We start from the raw sequence: 18,026 nt of genomic DNA on the forward strand, positions 1-18,026 counted from the left end.
CTTAGCTGCAGTCCTCCCATGTCCCCCCAGATTCCCTCTGCTCCCCCTCTTTCCCCACTTCTCTTCTGACGAGGTCTCTTTTGTCAAACCCTTTTCCAAGAAGAACTCTCCATAAAAATCCATTGCTTTTGCCACATCTTCTCTTCCAACCCATTTGTGTCCAGTTTAACAACTTCTCTACTTGACACTATACTGCAATCATTAAATCTAAAGCAGAGAATTGATCATTTAACATAACTACAACATATATTCAGTCCCCATTGAAAGAGCACAGATCCAAAGTTTGTACAACAAAGATTCTTTCTCCCAGTTAAACAATTTACATATTTGCTTGAGGAGACAGACAGAGACAGAGAAGAGAGAGAGAGAGAAAGAGAGAGAGAGAGAGAGAGAGAGAGAGAGAGAGAGAGAGAGAGAGAGAGAGAGAGAGAGAGAGAGAGAGAGAGAGAGAGAGAGAGATCTAAACTCCTAAGGCACTTTTGGCCTTCACTTTGATAAATAAAGATTTGTTTGTTTTCTTACTCAAGGATGACATTTCTTTACCAAACCAGAGCCTTTTCCTAGTTGGAAAGAAAGGAAACATTTTGGAAAGTAAGTCATTAAAAGCATCTCTCTTTTCTTCTCTCTCTTTCTCTCTCTCTCTCATCAGTGTTCAGTTTTCTTTAACAACTAGGAATTAAGTTGTGTTTTAGAATTAAATTTTAACTTAATTTTATTTCTGCAATGCACGTTCATGAATTAGACACTTACATGGTCCTTAAGATGAAAAGAAGTTCTCGCTCTATCCTCCCTCCCCCAACTTCCAGCCAGAACCAATGCTGTCCATTCTTTTTTTGCTCTTCTTCTGGTATTTCTCTCCTGTTGCTAAGCAACCTGCTTGTACTGCTACTCATAAATGTAGTTAACATGCATTCTCTTGGATGGAAGATAGGAACTCAGGCTTTTCATACTTTTCCCCCATGCATGCATAGCCTTCTCCCCTCATTTCCCAGGGTGGAGGGGTGGAAATTATATCATAGTATTTCTATATTCATGTTATTCTTTATGTAAATATTATTCACAGCTGAGCCATGTATATTCCACAGGTATATTCCTTCTTTTATACAATATATCTTTTTCTGTAGCACTTAATAACTGTATTCTCTTCTTATTTGCTTATTTTCCTATATATGTATCCCCAATTAATCCCAAGCTCACCAAAAGAAATAAAAACTCCTCTCAAGATGTGTGAATCACTTGGTTTCCTGTTTTTCTTGGCAATGTTCCTCTAAGAGTCCTTTGAGATTGCTCCAATCTGTATGAGTTGCTTTCTAACTCATCTGTACACCAATATCCTGGTAATTTTCTTCCTTCTTCACCCTGAGTCCGATTCTTTGGTTCAGAGCTGCCATGTTTTTCTCTCTCTTGATTTAATCTCTTGTGTTGAAGATGAACATCTTCCAGTAGTTTTCTGATAAAAGTGGAAGGGCAATGAAAAGATTAAAATGTGGACCTCTTTTGTACTGAACATATCTCTATCTACCCGGTCATTTGTTGAAGGTTTTTTCATGGTAGAGACTTTTCTTCAAATGTGCAGTGGTCATTGTTTATAACCAAGAAAATTGTTAGACAAATGTCTAGCTTTTCATTGGGAAGATTCTCAGCTATCAGTGTCTCTTAGCTATTTTTCTAGGACAGGGCTATTTCCCCACAGACAGAAGATTCCAGAGTCCTGTCTGGATATCCATCTGCCTGTCATCATTCTGAATAGGAAAGACACTGGGGGCAGAGGGAGTCTTTGTTTAGTAAGAAGGCTGAATGAGTTCATCCCTAGCTTTAGAACACCAACTCCCTCCCAGCCTATTGACCTGGTCCCAAGGGTCAGCATTTTCTAAGAGTAAACGTTGGTCCTCATGTGGAGATGAGGAAGGGTATATATGCCTGGTGGTAAAACAGATACTTAGAAACTTCCTTAGCTGCCGGGCACTAGTGGCTCACGCTTGTAATCCTAGCTACTCAGGAGGCTGAGATCCGAGGATCGGGGTTCAAAGACGCCTGGGCAGGAGAGACCGTGAGACTCCTATCTCCAGTAAACCACCAGAAAACCAGAAGTGGTGCTGTAGCTCAAGTGGTAGAGCACTCGCCTTGAGCTGAAGAGCTGAGGGACAGCGCCCAAGCCCAGAGTTCAAGCCCCACGACCAACAAAAAAAAAAAAAAAGAAGAAACTTCCTTAGCTAAAAGGCACTGACATCTCACTCTAAATACGAGTTAACAGTCTCCATTTTGCATCAATCTCCTCTGCTCTGGGTCTCTCTCCTGCAGCCACTTTGGAAGCAGGGTGTGATGGGACTGGTAACTATTATCTTTATGATAACAAAAGACTGCACCCTACCTTCAAAGAACAGCAGAGCCCCACAGGACAGCCCCCCCAAACACACACACACCCAAATGAGGGAAATCATCTATGATGACGGAGGGTCCCTGCACACTTCAAGCAATGACAGTGAAAAAATGGTTTTTTTGGGAACCCCTCACAGAACCAGAACTAAGACGGCAGCCAGCCAAGCTGCCCTTTGCCCGGAATTGCTTACTCATGGCATAACTTGCCCCCAATACCCCAATTCTTCCTCTATTTAAACTTAAATCACATAAAAATGTGATGGAATGCCTTCTGCCCCCTTCCCATTAAAAAGTTCTTCTCTAACCTTTACTACTTCTCCTTTCTATAATTGGTACATTGGGGTGAGTGGCTGGACCAGACACATTAGAACCCCCAGGGTTGGGTCCTTGACCTAGAATTCTGCTTACAATTGGGATAGGAAGGTTCTGATTCAGACTGTCCACCAGTGTCCCCAGAGGTTCACAGTGGGGAGATCCCACTGAGAGGCAACACTTCTGCATGGAACTTTTATTTTGGTTTTGGTTTTCTGGTGCTTGAACTTGGGGCCTAGACACGCTGTCCCTGAGCTTTCTTGCTCAAGGATATCATTCTACTGCTCAAGCCACAGCTCCATTTCTACCTTTTTGTTAGTTAATTGTAGGTAAGAGTTTCCATGGACTGGCTAGACTGGCTTCAAACAGCAATCCTCAAATTTCAGCTTCCTGATAGGTAGGATTACGGACATGAAGCACCCAAGCCCACTTGAATGGAAGCATTTAAAACTCCTACTAGCACTGGGAACTTGGATGCATTCCTCTGTGTGTGTGTGTGTGTGTGTGTGTGTGTGTGTGTGTGTGTGTGTGTGTGTGTGTGTGTACTGGGCTTGAACACAGGACCTCTCTGCTTGGCTGTTTTGCTCAAGGCTGGTACACTAGCACTTGAAACATAACTCTAGTTCTGGTTCTTAGCTCATTGATTAGAGATAGTCATGGATTTGTCTGCTCAGGCCAGCTTCTAACTGTGATCCTCAGATCTCAGCCTCCTGAGTAGCTAAGATTATAAGCATGTGCTATCGGTCCAGGCTTGGACACATTTCTTAATCTCTCTGAACTTCCAATTTCACTTCTATAAAATGAAAAGTCAGTTTGGGTATGATAGTTGTATGGGATGAGTGAATGTAAAGTGCCTGGCATAGTCTTCGCTCCATGGTAAGGGCATTGTAGGTGGTAATACAGAGAACATAGTGGTACCTGGTGGTATCCTTGGCCTTGTCTCAGTGGATAGGAAGGATCCCCTGCCACTTTCCAGTACTCTTTTACACTCTACTCATATCCCAATGACATCTTAGAATCTCAAGGGCACAGCCATCTTTGTAACTTGCTCTTCACCCTACCTTTTCTCTGAGGGCCTCAGAGAAACTCTTTATTGCAGTACCCATTCTAGTACACTATTGGTTGAGACATGACTGCAGTGAAGTTAGCTCAAACCCAGCCTCACAGTAAAATTGTCACATGTCCATGTCCTATTCTTCCCTATTCCTTACACAATTCCTCTAACCCCTAAGGTAGTGGCCCAGGCCACTTCCATGCTTCAAATGCCCTAGCAAAGAAGAAGCAAAGGGAACCTTCCATGTGCTAGCACCCATTTCTTGGGAGAAAAGTGAAATTCCTCTTTCCTGCTGCTTATCATTAGCTCTTTTTTGCCTGACTCCTTCTCCTTCCTTCTCTCCCTGTCTTTGTTTGGGTCCTTGGCTTGCTTTGCTTGCAGGGAAGACATTTTTTTTGGTTGTTGTTGGTTGTGGGGCTTGAACTCGGCCTGGGCGCTGTCCCTCAGCTCTTCAGCTCAAGTCTAGCACTCTACCACTTGAGCTACAGCGCCACTTCCGGTTTTCTGGTGGCTTTTTAAAATTGGAAATAGGAGTTTCACAGACTTTCCTGCCCAGGCTGGCTTTGAACCGTGATCTTCAGATCTCAGCCTCCTGAGTAGCTAGGACTACAAGGGTGAGCCACTGGCACCCAGCTAGGGCAGCCATTTTTTAACCTGCAAGACTCTCTGGGTTTTTAAGATGCTCTTCTTATCTGCACGAGGGCCTCCAGCTGGGTTGTTAACTGGCTGAATCTCAAGGGATTTAATAGGAAAGGAGAGATTGAGAAACTGAGGACGTTGTTGATTGTCTTAATTTTAAGAATTTAGAATGCCCTGATGGACCTCTGTCTCCTACAGAATCTGATAAAAAGAAAGCTGCACTCAAGGCATTTTTTTTCCCAATTGGATATTGCAGCATGCAAGACTCTAAGAGAGATTTTTACCTCATCTATCCCTCAGTTAGACTCAAACACAGAAGGTATACCTAGTAAAATGTCTTGAGATTTGTCTTATTAACAAAAGACATAATTAAATGTTGATGATACTTGTGAGAATGATGCAAGTACAAAATAATTTGAAGCTGGGCGCTGGTCTCCCGCTTGTAATCCTAGCTACTCAGAAGGCTGAGATCTGAGGATCACGGCTCAAAGCTAGCCAGGGGAAGGAAAGTCTGTGAGACTCTTACCTCCAATAAACCACTCAGAAAACTGGAAGTGGCACTGTGGCTCAAGTGGTAGAGCCCTCGCCTTGAGCTGAAGAGCTGAGGGACAGCGCCCAGGCCCAGAGTTCAAGACCCACAACCAACAACAAATAATAATAATAATAATAATAATAATTTAGAGACTGTGAGTGGTTGACAAAAAGAAGTATGAACAACCTCACCTAATAACACTTTACAATCTTGTTTCTGTTTTCATCCACATACATATAGGAAGTCTGAACTTCATCTTTGCCTTCTGTAGATGTTCTTTACTGAGTACAGCCTTTAATCTATCCTTGAAATTCTCCCCAGCAAAGTAATAGAGGAAAGGATTGAAGCAGCAGTTGGCAGCAGCCAAGGACAATGTGATGACCACAGCTTTATGCAGCCAGTCTCCACAGGAGTCCTTGTGCCATGTGACCAGGTGGAGGGTCCTCAGTGTGTGATAAGGCAGGAAACACAAAAGGAAGATGATCAAGGCAATGACGATGGTGGTCAGAGCTTTTCTGTGTGAAGCCCGCAGGCCCAGTTCTGGAATTTCTACCTTTAACAGGACCCGAATGATCAGCAGGTAACAGGTGGTGAGTGTGAAGAATGGTATCAGGAAGCCTACCACCAAGGCAATGTGGTTCATGACCAGCAGCTTCTCACGCTTTTGAGAATTCAGTTCCAAACACGATGTGATGTTGTCCTTCTTCTCAGAGCCACTCTTCAGAAGCACTGATGAGGAAGCCATGATGAAGGCCCAGATGACCGCACAGAGAATCCAGGCACTCCTGATGCTGGTGAGGTGGAAGAGCTGAAGCGGGTGGACAGTGGCCAGGAAACGCACCACACTCAGCACAGTTAGGAAGTAAATGCTGGTGTACATGTTCACATACAAGGAATAAGACATAATTCTGCAGGCCAGGTCTCCAAATCTCCAGTCAGAACCTCTAAAATAGTAGTCAGCCCGAAAGGGCAGAGTGATTGTGAACAAGAGATCTGAAATGGCGAGGTTGAGCATGAAAACATTCACAGATGTCGACTTCTTATAAGGCTGTAGGAAGATGTATACAGAAAAGCCATTTCCCAAGACTCCCCAGATAAATATTATTGGATATATGATTGGGTAAAATTCTTGCTTGAAGTTTTCAATCGTGCAGTACATCTTGCTGTTGTTCAAGGTTCCATTTGGTTCCATTTCAGGCATGGAGCTGAAGAGAGGTAAAGACATACTTCTTTCTCTGCAAAAGAAAGTAACAAACACAAAAAGTTACCTGTGTATTCCCTTCAGTTCATGATTGTATGTTTGTATGCGGTAGTGAAACCAGGAGGAATATTTTTTTTTTCTTTGAAACAGGAGTTGAAGACTATTTGGTTTAGTCTTTACTACATGTTACTTTATATTTCATGATACATTTTCTAATTTAGAAAATATAGGCTAACCAGTAATTTATTTGACTGGATCTGAGCCTCAGATTCAGGGAAATTTTGAACTTGGGATACTGCAGCTTAAATCTACTGACAAAAGATTTCTTGCCAGAAACTACTGAAGATGGATAAAAGTGGTATGACAATTTTTGAGTACTAGAGGAAAAAAAAAAAAAAAACCTCTCTCCAACACAAAATTCTATCTCCAGAAAAAAATATCTCTTGAGCATAAAAGAGAAATAAAGTCATTTTTAGATGCTAGAAAATTAAGAATTTTTTTTGACAGCAGATCAATAGAAAGGATGTTCCCTAAACAGAAAGGAATTGATTTAAACAACAACAACAGAGCTGGGAAGGTGGCTCAGTGGTAGAGTGCTTGCCTCGTATGCATGAAGCCCTGGGTTCAATTCCTCAGCACCACATAAACAGAAAAAGCCAGAAGTGGTGCTGTGGTTCAAGTGGTAGTGCCCTAGCCTTGAGCTGAAGACCTGAAGGCCCAGAGTTCAAGCCCTATGACTGACAAAAAAAATTAGAAAAGAAAAAATATAATACAATAAGCAAAAACATGCATCAACACGGTGGGCTTTTTTCGTGTGTGTGTGTGTGTGTGTGTGTGTGTGTGTGTGTGTGTGTGTGTGTGTGTGTGTGTGTGTGTGTGTGTGTGTGTGTGTGTATCCTGGGGCTTAAACACTGTCTCTTATCTTTTGTGCTCAAGACTAGTGCTCTACCACTGTAAGCCACCATGGCATTTGGTGTTAATTGGAGATTTGGTAGTTAATTGCAGATAAGAGCCTCACATATGTTCCTGCCTAGGCTAGCTATGAACTATGCTCTCAATCCCCAGAGTAGCTAGGATTGCAGGTGTAAGCAACTGATGCCCAGCTCCTTCTCTTTTTAAGTATGTGTTTGATTTGATGTTTGAAATAAAAACTATTATATTGTCTGATATGATTTTAGACATGTTTGAAGAAAACCTGCTTAATAAAACTGTTTAAATAAAAATGTTTAATGTGATCTATTTAATGTAACTACATTCTATAGGAGGGAAGATAAAGGGACTTAAAGTTTATTTATCTCATTTAAACTGGTAAAATGATGAGGCTAATGGATTTATTAATGTTTGTATAATGTTACATTGTAATATAATGCCTAAAGCATCAACTAAAAAGCTCTGCAAAGATAGTCACCAAAAACTGCTGATGAATCAAAATGGAATTTTTGTTTGTTTGTTTGCCAGTCCTGGGGATTGAACTCAGGGCCTGGGCACTCTCCATGAGCTTCTGTGCTCAAAGCTAGTGCTCTACAACTTGAGCCACAGCTCCACTTCTGGCTATTTAGTAGTTAACTGGAGATAAGAGTATCATGGATTTTTCTGGCCAGGGTTTCTTTGGACTGTGATCCTCAGATCTCAGCCCCATTAATAGGATCACAGGCATGAGCCACCAGCACTCAGCTCAAAATGGAATTTTTTTTGGGGGGGGGTGGTCCAGTCATGGGGCCTGAACTCTGGGCCTGGGAGCTGTCCCTCAGCTCTTCAGCTCAAGGCTAGCGCTCTACCACTTGAGCCATAACACCACTTCCGGCTTTTTTTCTTTTTGCTTATATGGTGCTGAGGAATGGAACCCAGGGCCTCAGGCATGCAAGGCAAGCGCTCTACCACTGAGCCACCTTCCCAGCCCCAAAATGGAATTTTTTAAGTGCAGGATCTAATATGAAGGCAAGAAAAAAGAAAGCAGATAATATAAACCAAAAGTAATAATAACATGACAAGCATATCCCTAATATGTTAAAAATTAGATTAAATCTAAATATATTAATTAAAAGAGAGGTTACCAGACCAGAATATGAAAAACAAAAACAAAACCAGACCCAACTACAATGGTTTACAAGAAATTCACCTAAAATAGTCTTTAACCACAAATAAAAGAATGAAAAATATATATCATTCCAATTAAAGGGAATCAAGAAGAGTTCTATTAGTACAAGATAAAGTAAATCTCAGTAATTTGTCTACTGACAAGATATGCTACATACTAATTCTTTTCTTCCTTTCTCCCTTTATTTTTTTTTCCTTTTGGCAAAACTGGGGTTTGGACTCAGGGCCTTGTTTCTGCTAGGTAGGTGCTGTACCACTTGAACTGCATACTCAACCCAAGACATACCAACTCTAAATGAATATGTACCAAACAACAGAGTTGCAAAAGATGTGAAGCAAAAACTGAAGGTAAGAAGGGAGAGCAAAAAAGATGGAGGGAAAGAGGGAGAGAGGGAAGCAGACAGGTTGGGAAGGAGGGAGGAGATAGCTGCTCATTTTAAGTCCCTCTCTCAACAACTATTAGAGAAAACTGTCAAAAATTCAGCAAGGATACATGAAAACTAAAACCACCCTAAACCAGCTATATCTAATTGACATTGACAGGACACTCCCTCCAACTAAAGTGAATACACACTCTTTTCAAGTACTCACAGAACATATATCAAGATAAACCATATCTTGTGAACACGAAATAAACCACACAGCTTTAAGAGAATTTAGATCACATAGGGTTTGTTCTCTAACCACAATCAACAGCAAGAATAACAGGAAAATCTCCAAATATCTGGAAGTGAAACAACACAATTCTACAGGCCAAAAAAGAAACTTCAAGAGAAAACAAAACTTAGGAGACACAGTAAAAGTAGTACTGTATTAAACTAAATGCATATATTACAAAATAAATAAGCATCAAGTTAATAATACAAGTTCCCATCTCCAGAACCTTTTTTAAAAAAAATAACAAAACAAGCCAAAGCAAGATTGGAGATAATGAAGATGAGCAGAAGTCAAGAAATTTAAAACAAAAAAAATACATAAAACAACTGAAGAAAAAACTAGTTTTTTGAAAAGATTAATACAATGGATAGGCCTCTAGAAAGAATGACCAAATTAAAAATACAGCAGTCAAAAATCATTAACAGGAAGAAAACAAGATATCTTTAGTAAAAGAAATAGAAAGAATGATAAGAGAATGCTATGAGCAACCTTGTAATCATAAACTTAACAATTCAGATGAGATGGCCAAATGCCTCATATAACACAGCGATCTCAACATGCCAAAAATGGAACATATCATTTGACTAGACTATTAACGCAATTAAATTCTTAATACTCTCTAAAAAGAAATATTCAGATGGTTTCACTGGAGAATTCTACCAACTATTTAAATAAGAATTGACATCAATTTCATCTATTCTCTCTCCAAAATAGAAAAGGAGGGTACCCTTCCCAATTTATTCTATAAAACTCTAATTACTTTCATTCTAAAACCAAAAAAGATAATACGAAACAAAATAAAACAGAAGACCACAATTCAGTACTCCTTATGAATAAAGATGTAAAATATTAGCAAATGGAATTTATCAATATATTAAAAAAGAATGGTACACCATTATCAAGTATATTTATTCCATGGATGAAAAACTGATTTAATATTCGTAAAGCAAACAATGTAATGCATCTAACTGGAAAAAGAAAAGCCACATTGATTGTGTCAGTCAATACAAAAAATCACATATCAAATTCTATACTCATTTATGATCAAAACTGTCATAAAGAGAGGAATACAGGAGAATTTCTCCAACTTGAGAAAGAGTATATTAAAAAAAAAAAAACCTACAGATAATGTCCTAAATGGCAAAACACTTTTCTCCCCAAAGATTGGGAGCAATACAAGGACACTCACTCACAGTGCTCTTAATAATCCTTTCTAGTAAAATAAAAGAAAATGAAAGTCACACAAACCAGAAAGGAAAAAAAGTAAAATGCTCCCATTTTCAGGTAACATAATTCTCAAGACTACAAAGCCCTGGGTAAACACACACACACACACACACACACACACACACACACACACACACACACACACACACACACGCACACACGCACGCACGCACACACGCACGCACCCCTTCTGGAAATGAACATGCAAAGGCCTTGCACATAGTGGCTGAAAGCTCGGGACTGGCATTCTATGTTCAGTGTCCTTTTGATTAACTTGGCACCCTCTGGCCTATCTTTGTGACTGTGGGAACTATTTGGGGGCAAGGAGGTTAGACTGCCTGGTTGTTGTCCTTTAGTTTTCCACTCAAGGCTGGCATTCTACCCCTTGGGTCCCAGTTCTACTCCCAGCTTTTTGGTGGTGGTTAAGTGGAAATAAGAGTCTCATGGATGCTCCTTCCAGAGCTGGCTTCAAACGAGAATCCTCAGATCTAAGCCTCCTGAGCAGTTAGGACTATAGGCATTGGCACCTGGTTTCTGAGAACTATTTTATTTCACTTAGCTTTGATTGGAGACAACTGAGTTTTGTCCAAACTACAGAGACACAAAGTCTCTGATGACAAGTACCATCTTTACAGACTTGCAGCTCTGAGGGCTCACCTCAAGATAGCCTTGGCCCTCTTCCTGCTGTCCTCATTGCAGTCTCCCAGAGACAACCTTTGGGAGACTCTGTGACATGGAGATTACTCACCCGAGAGGCACTTTAGAACAAAAAGCGGAAAAACCAAGAAGAGAGTGTCTTGTTAGACTAAAAGAGAAACTTTTGTTTAAAGCTGGAGGAAAAGCGGGTATAGGTGACTCACACCTGTCAACTTAGCTATACAGAAGGCTAAGATCTGAGGTTTGAGGTTCAAAGTCAACCCAAGCAAGAAAACATGTGAGACTCTTACCGCTAGTTAACCACCAAAGGCCAGAAGTGGAAGTGTTACAGTGTCCACCTTGAGCAAAAAATTCTTGAACTCAGGCTCTGAGTTCAAGCCCCAGTACTGGCACCAAAGAGAGAGAGAGAGAGAGAGAGAGAGAGAGAGAGAGAGAGAGAGAGAGAGAGAGAGAGAGAGAGAGAGAGAGAGAGTTGGACATACAGAAGCTTCTTCCTTGATATCCATCCTTTAGGAATTTCTCTGGGCTCTTAAATTAAGCCAGTTGATAAAATTGTCAAGAGATCAATCCAATTTTAACATTTACATTTTCAAATCTATTTATGTGTACTAAATTTCTTCCTTTTCTGTTTAGAGGAAATATACTTGGGCTTTTTCAGCATTAATTTCATATTCATCTAAAACCAGTGACTTTTTCTCCCCATCCTCCTCCTCTCTTTTTATGGTCTAGGAATAAATGTTATCTTAGCAAAAGAGTTATTTGCTTTTTATAGGCACATTCTAGGAAGATCTAGTCCAAGTGATCAGACAAAATGTCTGAAAGAAAAATTATTAGACTGTTTTTCTTTTTTGTGGGCACTAGAAGTATACTGACATTGTAGCCTTGATGATGATGATGATGATGATGATGATGATGATGATGATGATAATGATGATGATGATAATCTATTTAACTATATGTTTTTATTATGTTACCTATAACTACTGTTTGATCCTAGATACTTATGATTTATATTTTTTCTTTGAACAACTCTTCTTGATTCCTCCCTCCCCAAATTCAGTTCTGCAAATGAGATGTTTCAAACTACCATTCAGTGAATCCTGATCCACTCAGAGAATACAAGGAAACTGTCAAGAGACACGAGAGAGAAGCTACTGAAGAGAACTCTTAGGGGAGACGTGACCTCCTGGATCACAAGCTTTACAGCAATGTCCACCACTACTGGCATAGTATATCTGCCCCCAAAGACTAGCAATATGTGTGTGTGTGTGTGTGTGTGTGTGTGTGTGTGTGTGTGTTCATAATGACCTTTGACTAGAAGACACTGACCCTGGGCATGCACATAATGATCTGAAAACTAAAAGAAACAGTAGAGCATTCATTTAACCCTAATTCAAGAGATTTTCTATAAATATAGTTCTGACACAGCCAGAATTTTTTTTTAAATTTTCCTTTAGACCCATGTGAAGATGTAACTTACCAAAATGATTTTATGAAAGTGATGTTTTTAAAAAATGTTTTTGTTTGTTTAATTCAGGACTTGTTTCCTAAATGGTCTTCCACAGAATGTGAATCCCAAGAGATTCTCCGCAAAAGAAAAGGTTTAGTGATCTCTCTCTCTCTCTCTCTCTCTCTCTCTCTCTCTCTCTCTCTCTCTCTCTCTCTCTCTCTCTCTCTCTCTCCTAATGCCTTTTTAAAGATCCATGGGGCCTAATTTTAGGCAGAATTGAGGCAGAATTTCTCTCCACTTTTTGACTATGACATTTTGTTTTTGCACGTTAGCACATTTTAACATCTCCCAGACTAATGTTCTACATGCTGTGACTTAGGAATTTATCCAGAATACTATTTGACAGAAAAGAAAGGAATTCCACCCTATTCCTAGTGCACTAGATCAACCAGGAAGAGAGTAGAGAAACGTGGGGTGATGCTTTTTGGAGTCAGAGAGCTTAAAGCACTTACTGTTGGAGGGGGTAGGAATTAGCATTTCTGGGCATTTCTTACTTAATTCGAAGACATGGAGATTGTCCGAAGTCCTTAGGGATACTTTAGGAAAACACTCCAAATGGGTGACTTAGAACAATAGAATTCTGTACTCTTAAGAGTTCTGAGGGCGGGGCTGGGAAGGTGGCTCAGTGGTAGAGCGCTTGCCTTGCATGCCTGAGGCCCTGGGTTCGATTCCTCAGCACCACATAAGCAAAAAGAAAAAAGCCGGAAGTGGCGCTGTGGCTCAAGTGGTAGAGCGTTAGCCTTGAGCTGAAGAGCTGAAGGACAGTGCCCAGGCCCAGAGTACAGGCCTCACGACCAGACCCCCCAAAAAAAAAAAAAAAGTTCTGAGGGCTCCAAATCAGAAATCAAGTTGTCAGCAGCAGGATCACTTTCTTTAAATGCAAGAAGGAATATGCCTCTCACACATCTTCTCTCAAGGGCTTCTGGTAGTTACCAGCAGCCCCTGGCACCCTTGGCTGTCAGTCACATCACTCCAGTCTCGTCTTTTTTTCCAGTTGTGTGTGTGTGTGTGTGTGTGTGTGTGTGTGTGTGTGTGTGTGTGTGTGTTTGTGTGTGTGTGTGTGTGTGTGTGTGTGTGTGTGTGTGTGTTGTCTTCTTTAGGGCATACCTTACCTATTATGATCTCATCTTAAATTATATATTCCCAGGGCTGGGAAGGTGGCTCAGTGGTAGAGTGCTTGCCTTGCATGCATGAGGCCCTGGGTTTGATTCCTCAGCACCACATAAGAAAAAAGAAAAAAGCCAGAAGTGGCGCTGTGGCTCAAGTGGTAGAGCACTAGCCTTGAGCTGAAGAGCTGAGGGACAGCACCCAGGCCCAGAGTTCAGGCCCCACACCCAGACCCCCCAAAAAATTATATATTTCCAAATATTCAGAAAATTCATTTATAGTCCAAATCATTTAATTCTCTTTTCAAATAAATCCACCTTCAAATGTACCTGGGGTTAGGTCTTCAACTATTTAGGGGGACAGAATTCTAACCACAGCAGGGATACAAAGCATCTATTTTGTGGAGAGGTTGGTAGGTTACACAAGTGAAGGAACGGATATCCTGCCCTTGGCTTCTATGGTTATCCCCTCCCTATAACTGGGACAGGCTGACAGTCACAGATGACATTGACTCCATGCCACTCTTAGCCAGCCCCTGTGGGGCCTGGAACCAACTCCAACCCCAGGAAGAGGAAGGCTGGGACTCGTTGTTACCCTTGCTGTTGATCTCATCCTGACCCAGTGCCTCAATTCTACAATTAGGCTTCTCTCTTACTCCAGATATTTGGCTCCCAACTCATTAAAGAATACGCACGCCTATTCCAGAAGCCCTGGTCAGACTCTGTGCTCAAGGCTTTGTCTAGGGTTGGCTTGTGCACTCTAAAACTCAGAACCGGGGCTGGGAAGATGGCTCAGTGGTAGAGCACTTGCTTTGCATGCATGAGGCCCTGGGTTCGATTCCTCAGCACCACATAAACAGGAAAAAAAGCCAGAAGTGGTGCTGTGGCTCAAATGGTAAAGTGCTAGCCTTTAGCTAAAGAGCTGAGGGACAGCACCCAGGCCAGAGTTCAGGCCCATGACTGGACCCAAAAAAAATTTAAAAATTAAAAAAAAAACTCAGAACCTGCTTGCCCTAACCAAGCCTCTCTCAGTTCCAAAGTCTTCTGCTGAGGCTGGAAGCATGGCTCACATGGTAGTGCACCTGCTTAGCAAGCAAAAGGTCCTAAGTTCAAACCCTAGTATGACAAAGTCCTCTGCTACCATTGTGGACTGCTTTATAGACTGATCTTCCCAGAAGTACTACCTTCTTCCCCACAGCATGAGGAGTTCCTGTGGCCAGGTCTTTTGAGGGTCTACCTGCTCCATGAAACTCCTTTCTGAGTCCCCTACTACCATCATTTCCGAAGACCATTGTCTATTGAATATCTTACCCTGCCTGTAATAAGAGACTTTCCTCCAGCATCTGCAACAGACAGAGTGTTGGAAGTCTTGCCACACCCTTGTGAGGAAAGAGTCCAGGGATGGGTCCTGACTGCCCCATCCCCCCTCCCCCTCCCACAAGCTTCCCTTCTCAATGAAATCCATAAGCCCCATAGGGGCTGGCTAGGGGTGAGATGGAGTCAATGTGATCAGTGACTGTCAGGCTGCCCCAGATGGGATAGCCCAGAAGCTGGGGGCAGGATATCAAGAGCATCTTATTCCCTGAAAAACTAAGGAAAGAAAATACGCAATCAAAAAAAAATACACAATCATGTTTCTTAGAAATATCATGTAGCTGAAAGCCACTGGGGTGGGAGGACTGGGCATTGAAAAGAAGGGCTAGTGCACATTCCATTAGCTAGCTAAATTCCATTTAGCTAGACATTTTCTCTTGATAAACTTTCTAAATATTCCCATTGTTCTTTCCCACCCATGTAAAATATATTTGATTACTGCACTCCAGCCTTTCATTAGACTATCAAAAAAGTAGAAAAGAGAAGTGGTCATTGTATATTATAAAAAATGAACTATGTAACTTGAGAGTAGGGATGAAAAAGGGAAACGTGGAGGAGACCAGTGAAAGGAGTAGTACTGATCAAGATGCATTGTACTTATAACCTGACAGGGAATTATAACCTCTTTCTAAAACTGCTTAATAATAAAATTATTAATTTATTATTTTTATGAGCTGACAGCTCAGGCTTGTAATCCTAGCTACTCAGGAGGCTGAGTTGTGAGGATCAAGTTTGAAGCCAGCCTGGGCAGGAAAGTCCATGAGACTTTTATCTGTAGTTAACCTCCAAAAAGCTGGAAGTACAGCTGTGGCTCCAATAATAGAGCATTATCCTTGAGCACAAAAGGTTAAGGACAGCACCCTGAGTTCAAGCCCCAGGACTGGCACTAAAAAAATTAATTAATCAATTCATTAAATTTGTAAAAAGAAAACCCTACTTGCTAGATGTGGCTATACCTTTCAGGAGAAATCTATGAAGAGAGAAATTCAAGAAAAACTGGGAAATTATCTGGCTGCAAAATTCCCACTGCCCCAGTGGAAGAAGTTATGAGCATGTATGGCTCTGACTGTTGTGAGATGAAGCTCAGAAAAGAGCTTCAGTAGTTAACAAAGAACCAACTGGGAACAGCCATTGAGGATGGAGATTCCATGTCTGAGTTCTAAAGAAAACCCAACATGCTACATGACCAGCTACACGCTGATGAATATGAATGAGCCTACGTGAATGTTGGCACTATTCAAAACTTCTCAGAAGTTATTTTTATCTATTCTTAGGAAGACTATGTTTGGATGCATTCTCATGGGATTGTTTTTGTCTTGGCTTGGGATCTTCTTCAGCCCCAGACGGCCCCTTTCCTTAACAGTGACCTTATACGCACAGGTATGCCCACTTTCAGCCTTTCCATGTGGACCTGTGTCCTGTCCACAGAGTCCTGGAAGAACCAACATGCTCAACACATTGCCTCAGACACAGACAGCAACACACTGATGCAGAACATCAGTGAGCAACATGCTAGTAGCCAGCTGCTCTAATGCGGTGAACTGCTAAAGAGCAGGTAGCCTTTTGAAGAACAGAGGTGGGTGTGATACACATCATCTTTACAAGAAATTTATGATGGGATTTTTTTGTGCAGAGCAGCCCTGCAGAAGAGGGCTGTCAGAAGGGGACAATCAATATACCTACAATGCCTCTCTTGTTGCTGCTAGCTACCATTCCTAGCCTTCTGCTTGGCCCCTTCCTCTGGAACTACTGACTCCCACAGTGAAAATCCTCCTGGTACTGGGTGCTATCCCTGAGCTTAGTTTGCTCAAGGCTAGTGCTCTATCACTTGAGCCACAACTCCACTTCCAGCTTTTGGGTAGTTAACTGGAGATAAAAATCTCTCACAGACCCTCTATACATTAATTTTATCCTAACAATTTTTTTTAATTTTAAGAGTCTTATGGACTTTTATGCCCAGACCAGCTTCTCACCTCAATCCCCAGACCTCAGCTTCTTCCTGAGTAGCTAGGATTACAGGTGTGAGCCACCAGCAACTGGCTGAACAATAAATTTCAATTTTCAGTAACTAAAATATATAACTTCATGTTCTCTCTGTAGCAGTTTTACTAAAGATGAAGTTTCATTTTTAAAAAGAAAGGAAGAAAAAGGAAATCTTCCTGGAAAACTATTATCAGAACCCTTCACTGACCAAGTGCATTAGACCCTCTTCATTGCTCCTCATTTAAAACTGCTCAGTCTTCCCTGCCCAAGGGCTCTTGGAAAGTGCATTTCTTCTAGCAGCTCACTGTACTTCAATTCATAAACTCTAAATGAGTGCACCACAAAACAAGGGAGAAGGCCAGGTGCTGGTGCCTCACATCTGTAAATCTTAGCTACACAAGAGGCTGCAATCTGAGGATTCTGGTCTGAAGCCATCCAGGGCAGGAAAATCCATTAGACTTCTTATCTCCAATGATATAATATATTATATATAATAATAGATGTATTATTTACACTATAAAAGAGAGAACAGGGACAAATGCACTGCACTCACTCCAATTAATCAGCAAAAAAGCTAAAGTGGAAGTGTGGCTCAAGTGGTAGAGTGGTAGCCATGAACAAAGAAGCTCAGGAACAGTACTTCAGCCCTGAGTTCAAGCCCTAGGAATGACACTCAAAATAGATTAGATAGATAGATAGATAGATAGATAGATAGATAGATAGATAGATAGATAGATAGATAGATAGATAGCAAAATTAAAACAATGAGATGAGGAGTTTCATTTGGGGCATTTGGAATTTGAAGTGTTTATGTGACAAGCAAATAGTAATGTCCCATTGTAAACAGATATGAGGAGCTGGGTTAACCTGATGAGTCTGGGACCATCAGCCCCAGGTAGAAGCTGAAGACAGAGAATGGGTGAGTTCACACAGGGCTGCAAAAATGGGAAGCATCAACAATTAAGGAGAGAACAGGGAAGCTGGAAAGGAGATGGAGAAAGGCCAGCCACAGGCTCAAAGGTAAAAGGTGAATGAAGAATGCAAGGCCATGTGGGCAAATGGAAAACAGCTTTAAGGCAGAAGGAGTGATAGATTGGGATGAAGAGCAAGAGATGATTATCAGTGATCTGAGCTGCCCAGTGGAAGCCCAGTGGCAAAAAGCTGATAAAGAGTAGCAGTTGAGAAAGTAACCACAAAGAGGAGAGGATAGTCTCAAGTTCTGTGGCTGCTGCAAAGGGTGTGCTACTGAGAAAAGTTCCAAACAGAGCGATGTATGCCTGCTCCTTTTTCCCTGTGGA

General features: G+C 41.3%; 1 protein-coding gene across 1 annotated transcript in view; it reads right to left on the reverse strand.

Annotated features, from left to right (window-relative positions):
• Positions 1 to 465: 465 nt before the first annotated feature.
• The window catches only part of Cysltr2 (cysteinyl leukotriene receptor 2), a 29,229-nt gene continuing 11,668 nt past the window's right edge, over positions 466 to 18,026 (reverse strand). Inside the window, exons 2-3 of the mRNA XM_070003186.1 lie at positions 5,108 to 6,151; positions 466 to 1,450 (exon numbers count right to left, since the gene is read on the reverse strand). Of these exons, the coding sequence (XP_069859287.1) occupies positions 5,119 to 6,141 (1,023 nt within the window). The 5' untranslated portion in view covers positions 6,142 to 6,151 and the 3' untranslated portion in view covers positions 466 to 1,450; positions 5,108 to 5,118. The remainder of the gene's footprint in view (positions 1,451 to 5,107; positions 6,152 to 18,026) is intronic.

The sequence above is a fragment of the Dipodomys merriami genome, unplaced genomic scaffold (assembly GCF_024711535.1).
Source record: "Dipodomys merriami isolate MVZ:Mamm:240054 unplaced genomic scaffold, mDipMer1.0.p SCAF_6, whole genome shotgun sequence".
Classification (NCBI taxonomy): domain Eukaryota; kingdom Metazoa; phylum Chordata; class Mammalia; order Rodentia; family Heteromyidae; genus Dipodomys; species Dipodomys merriami.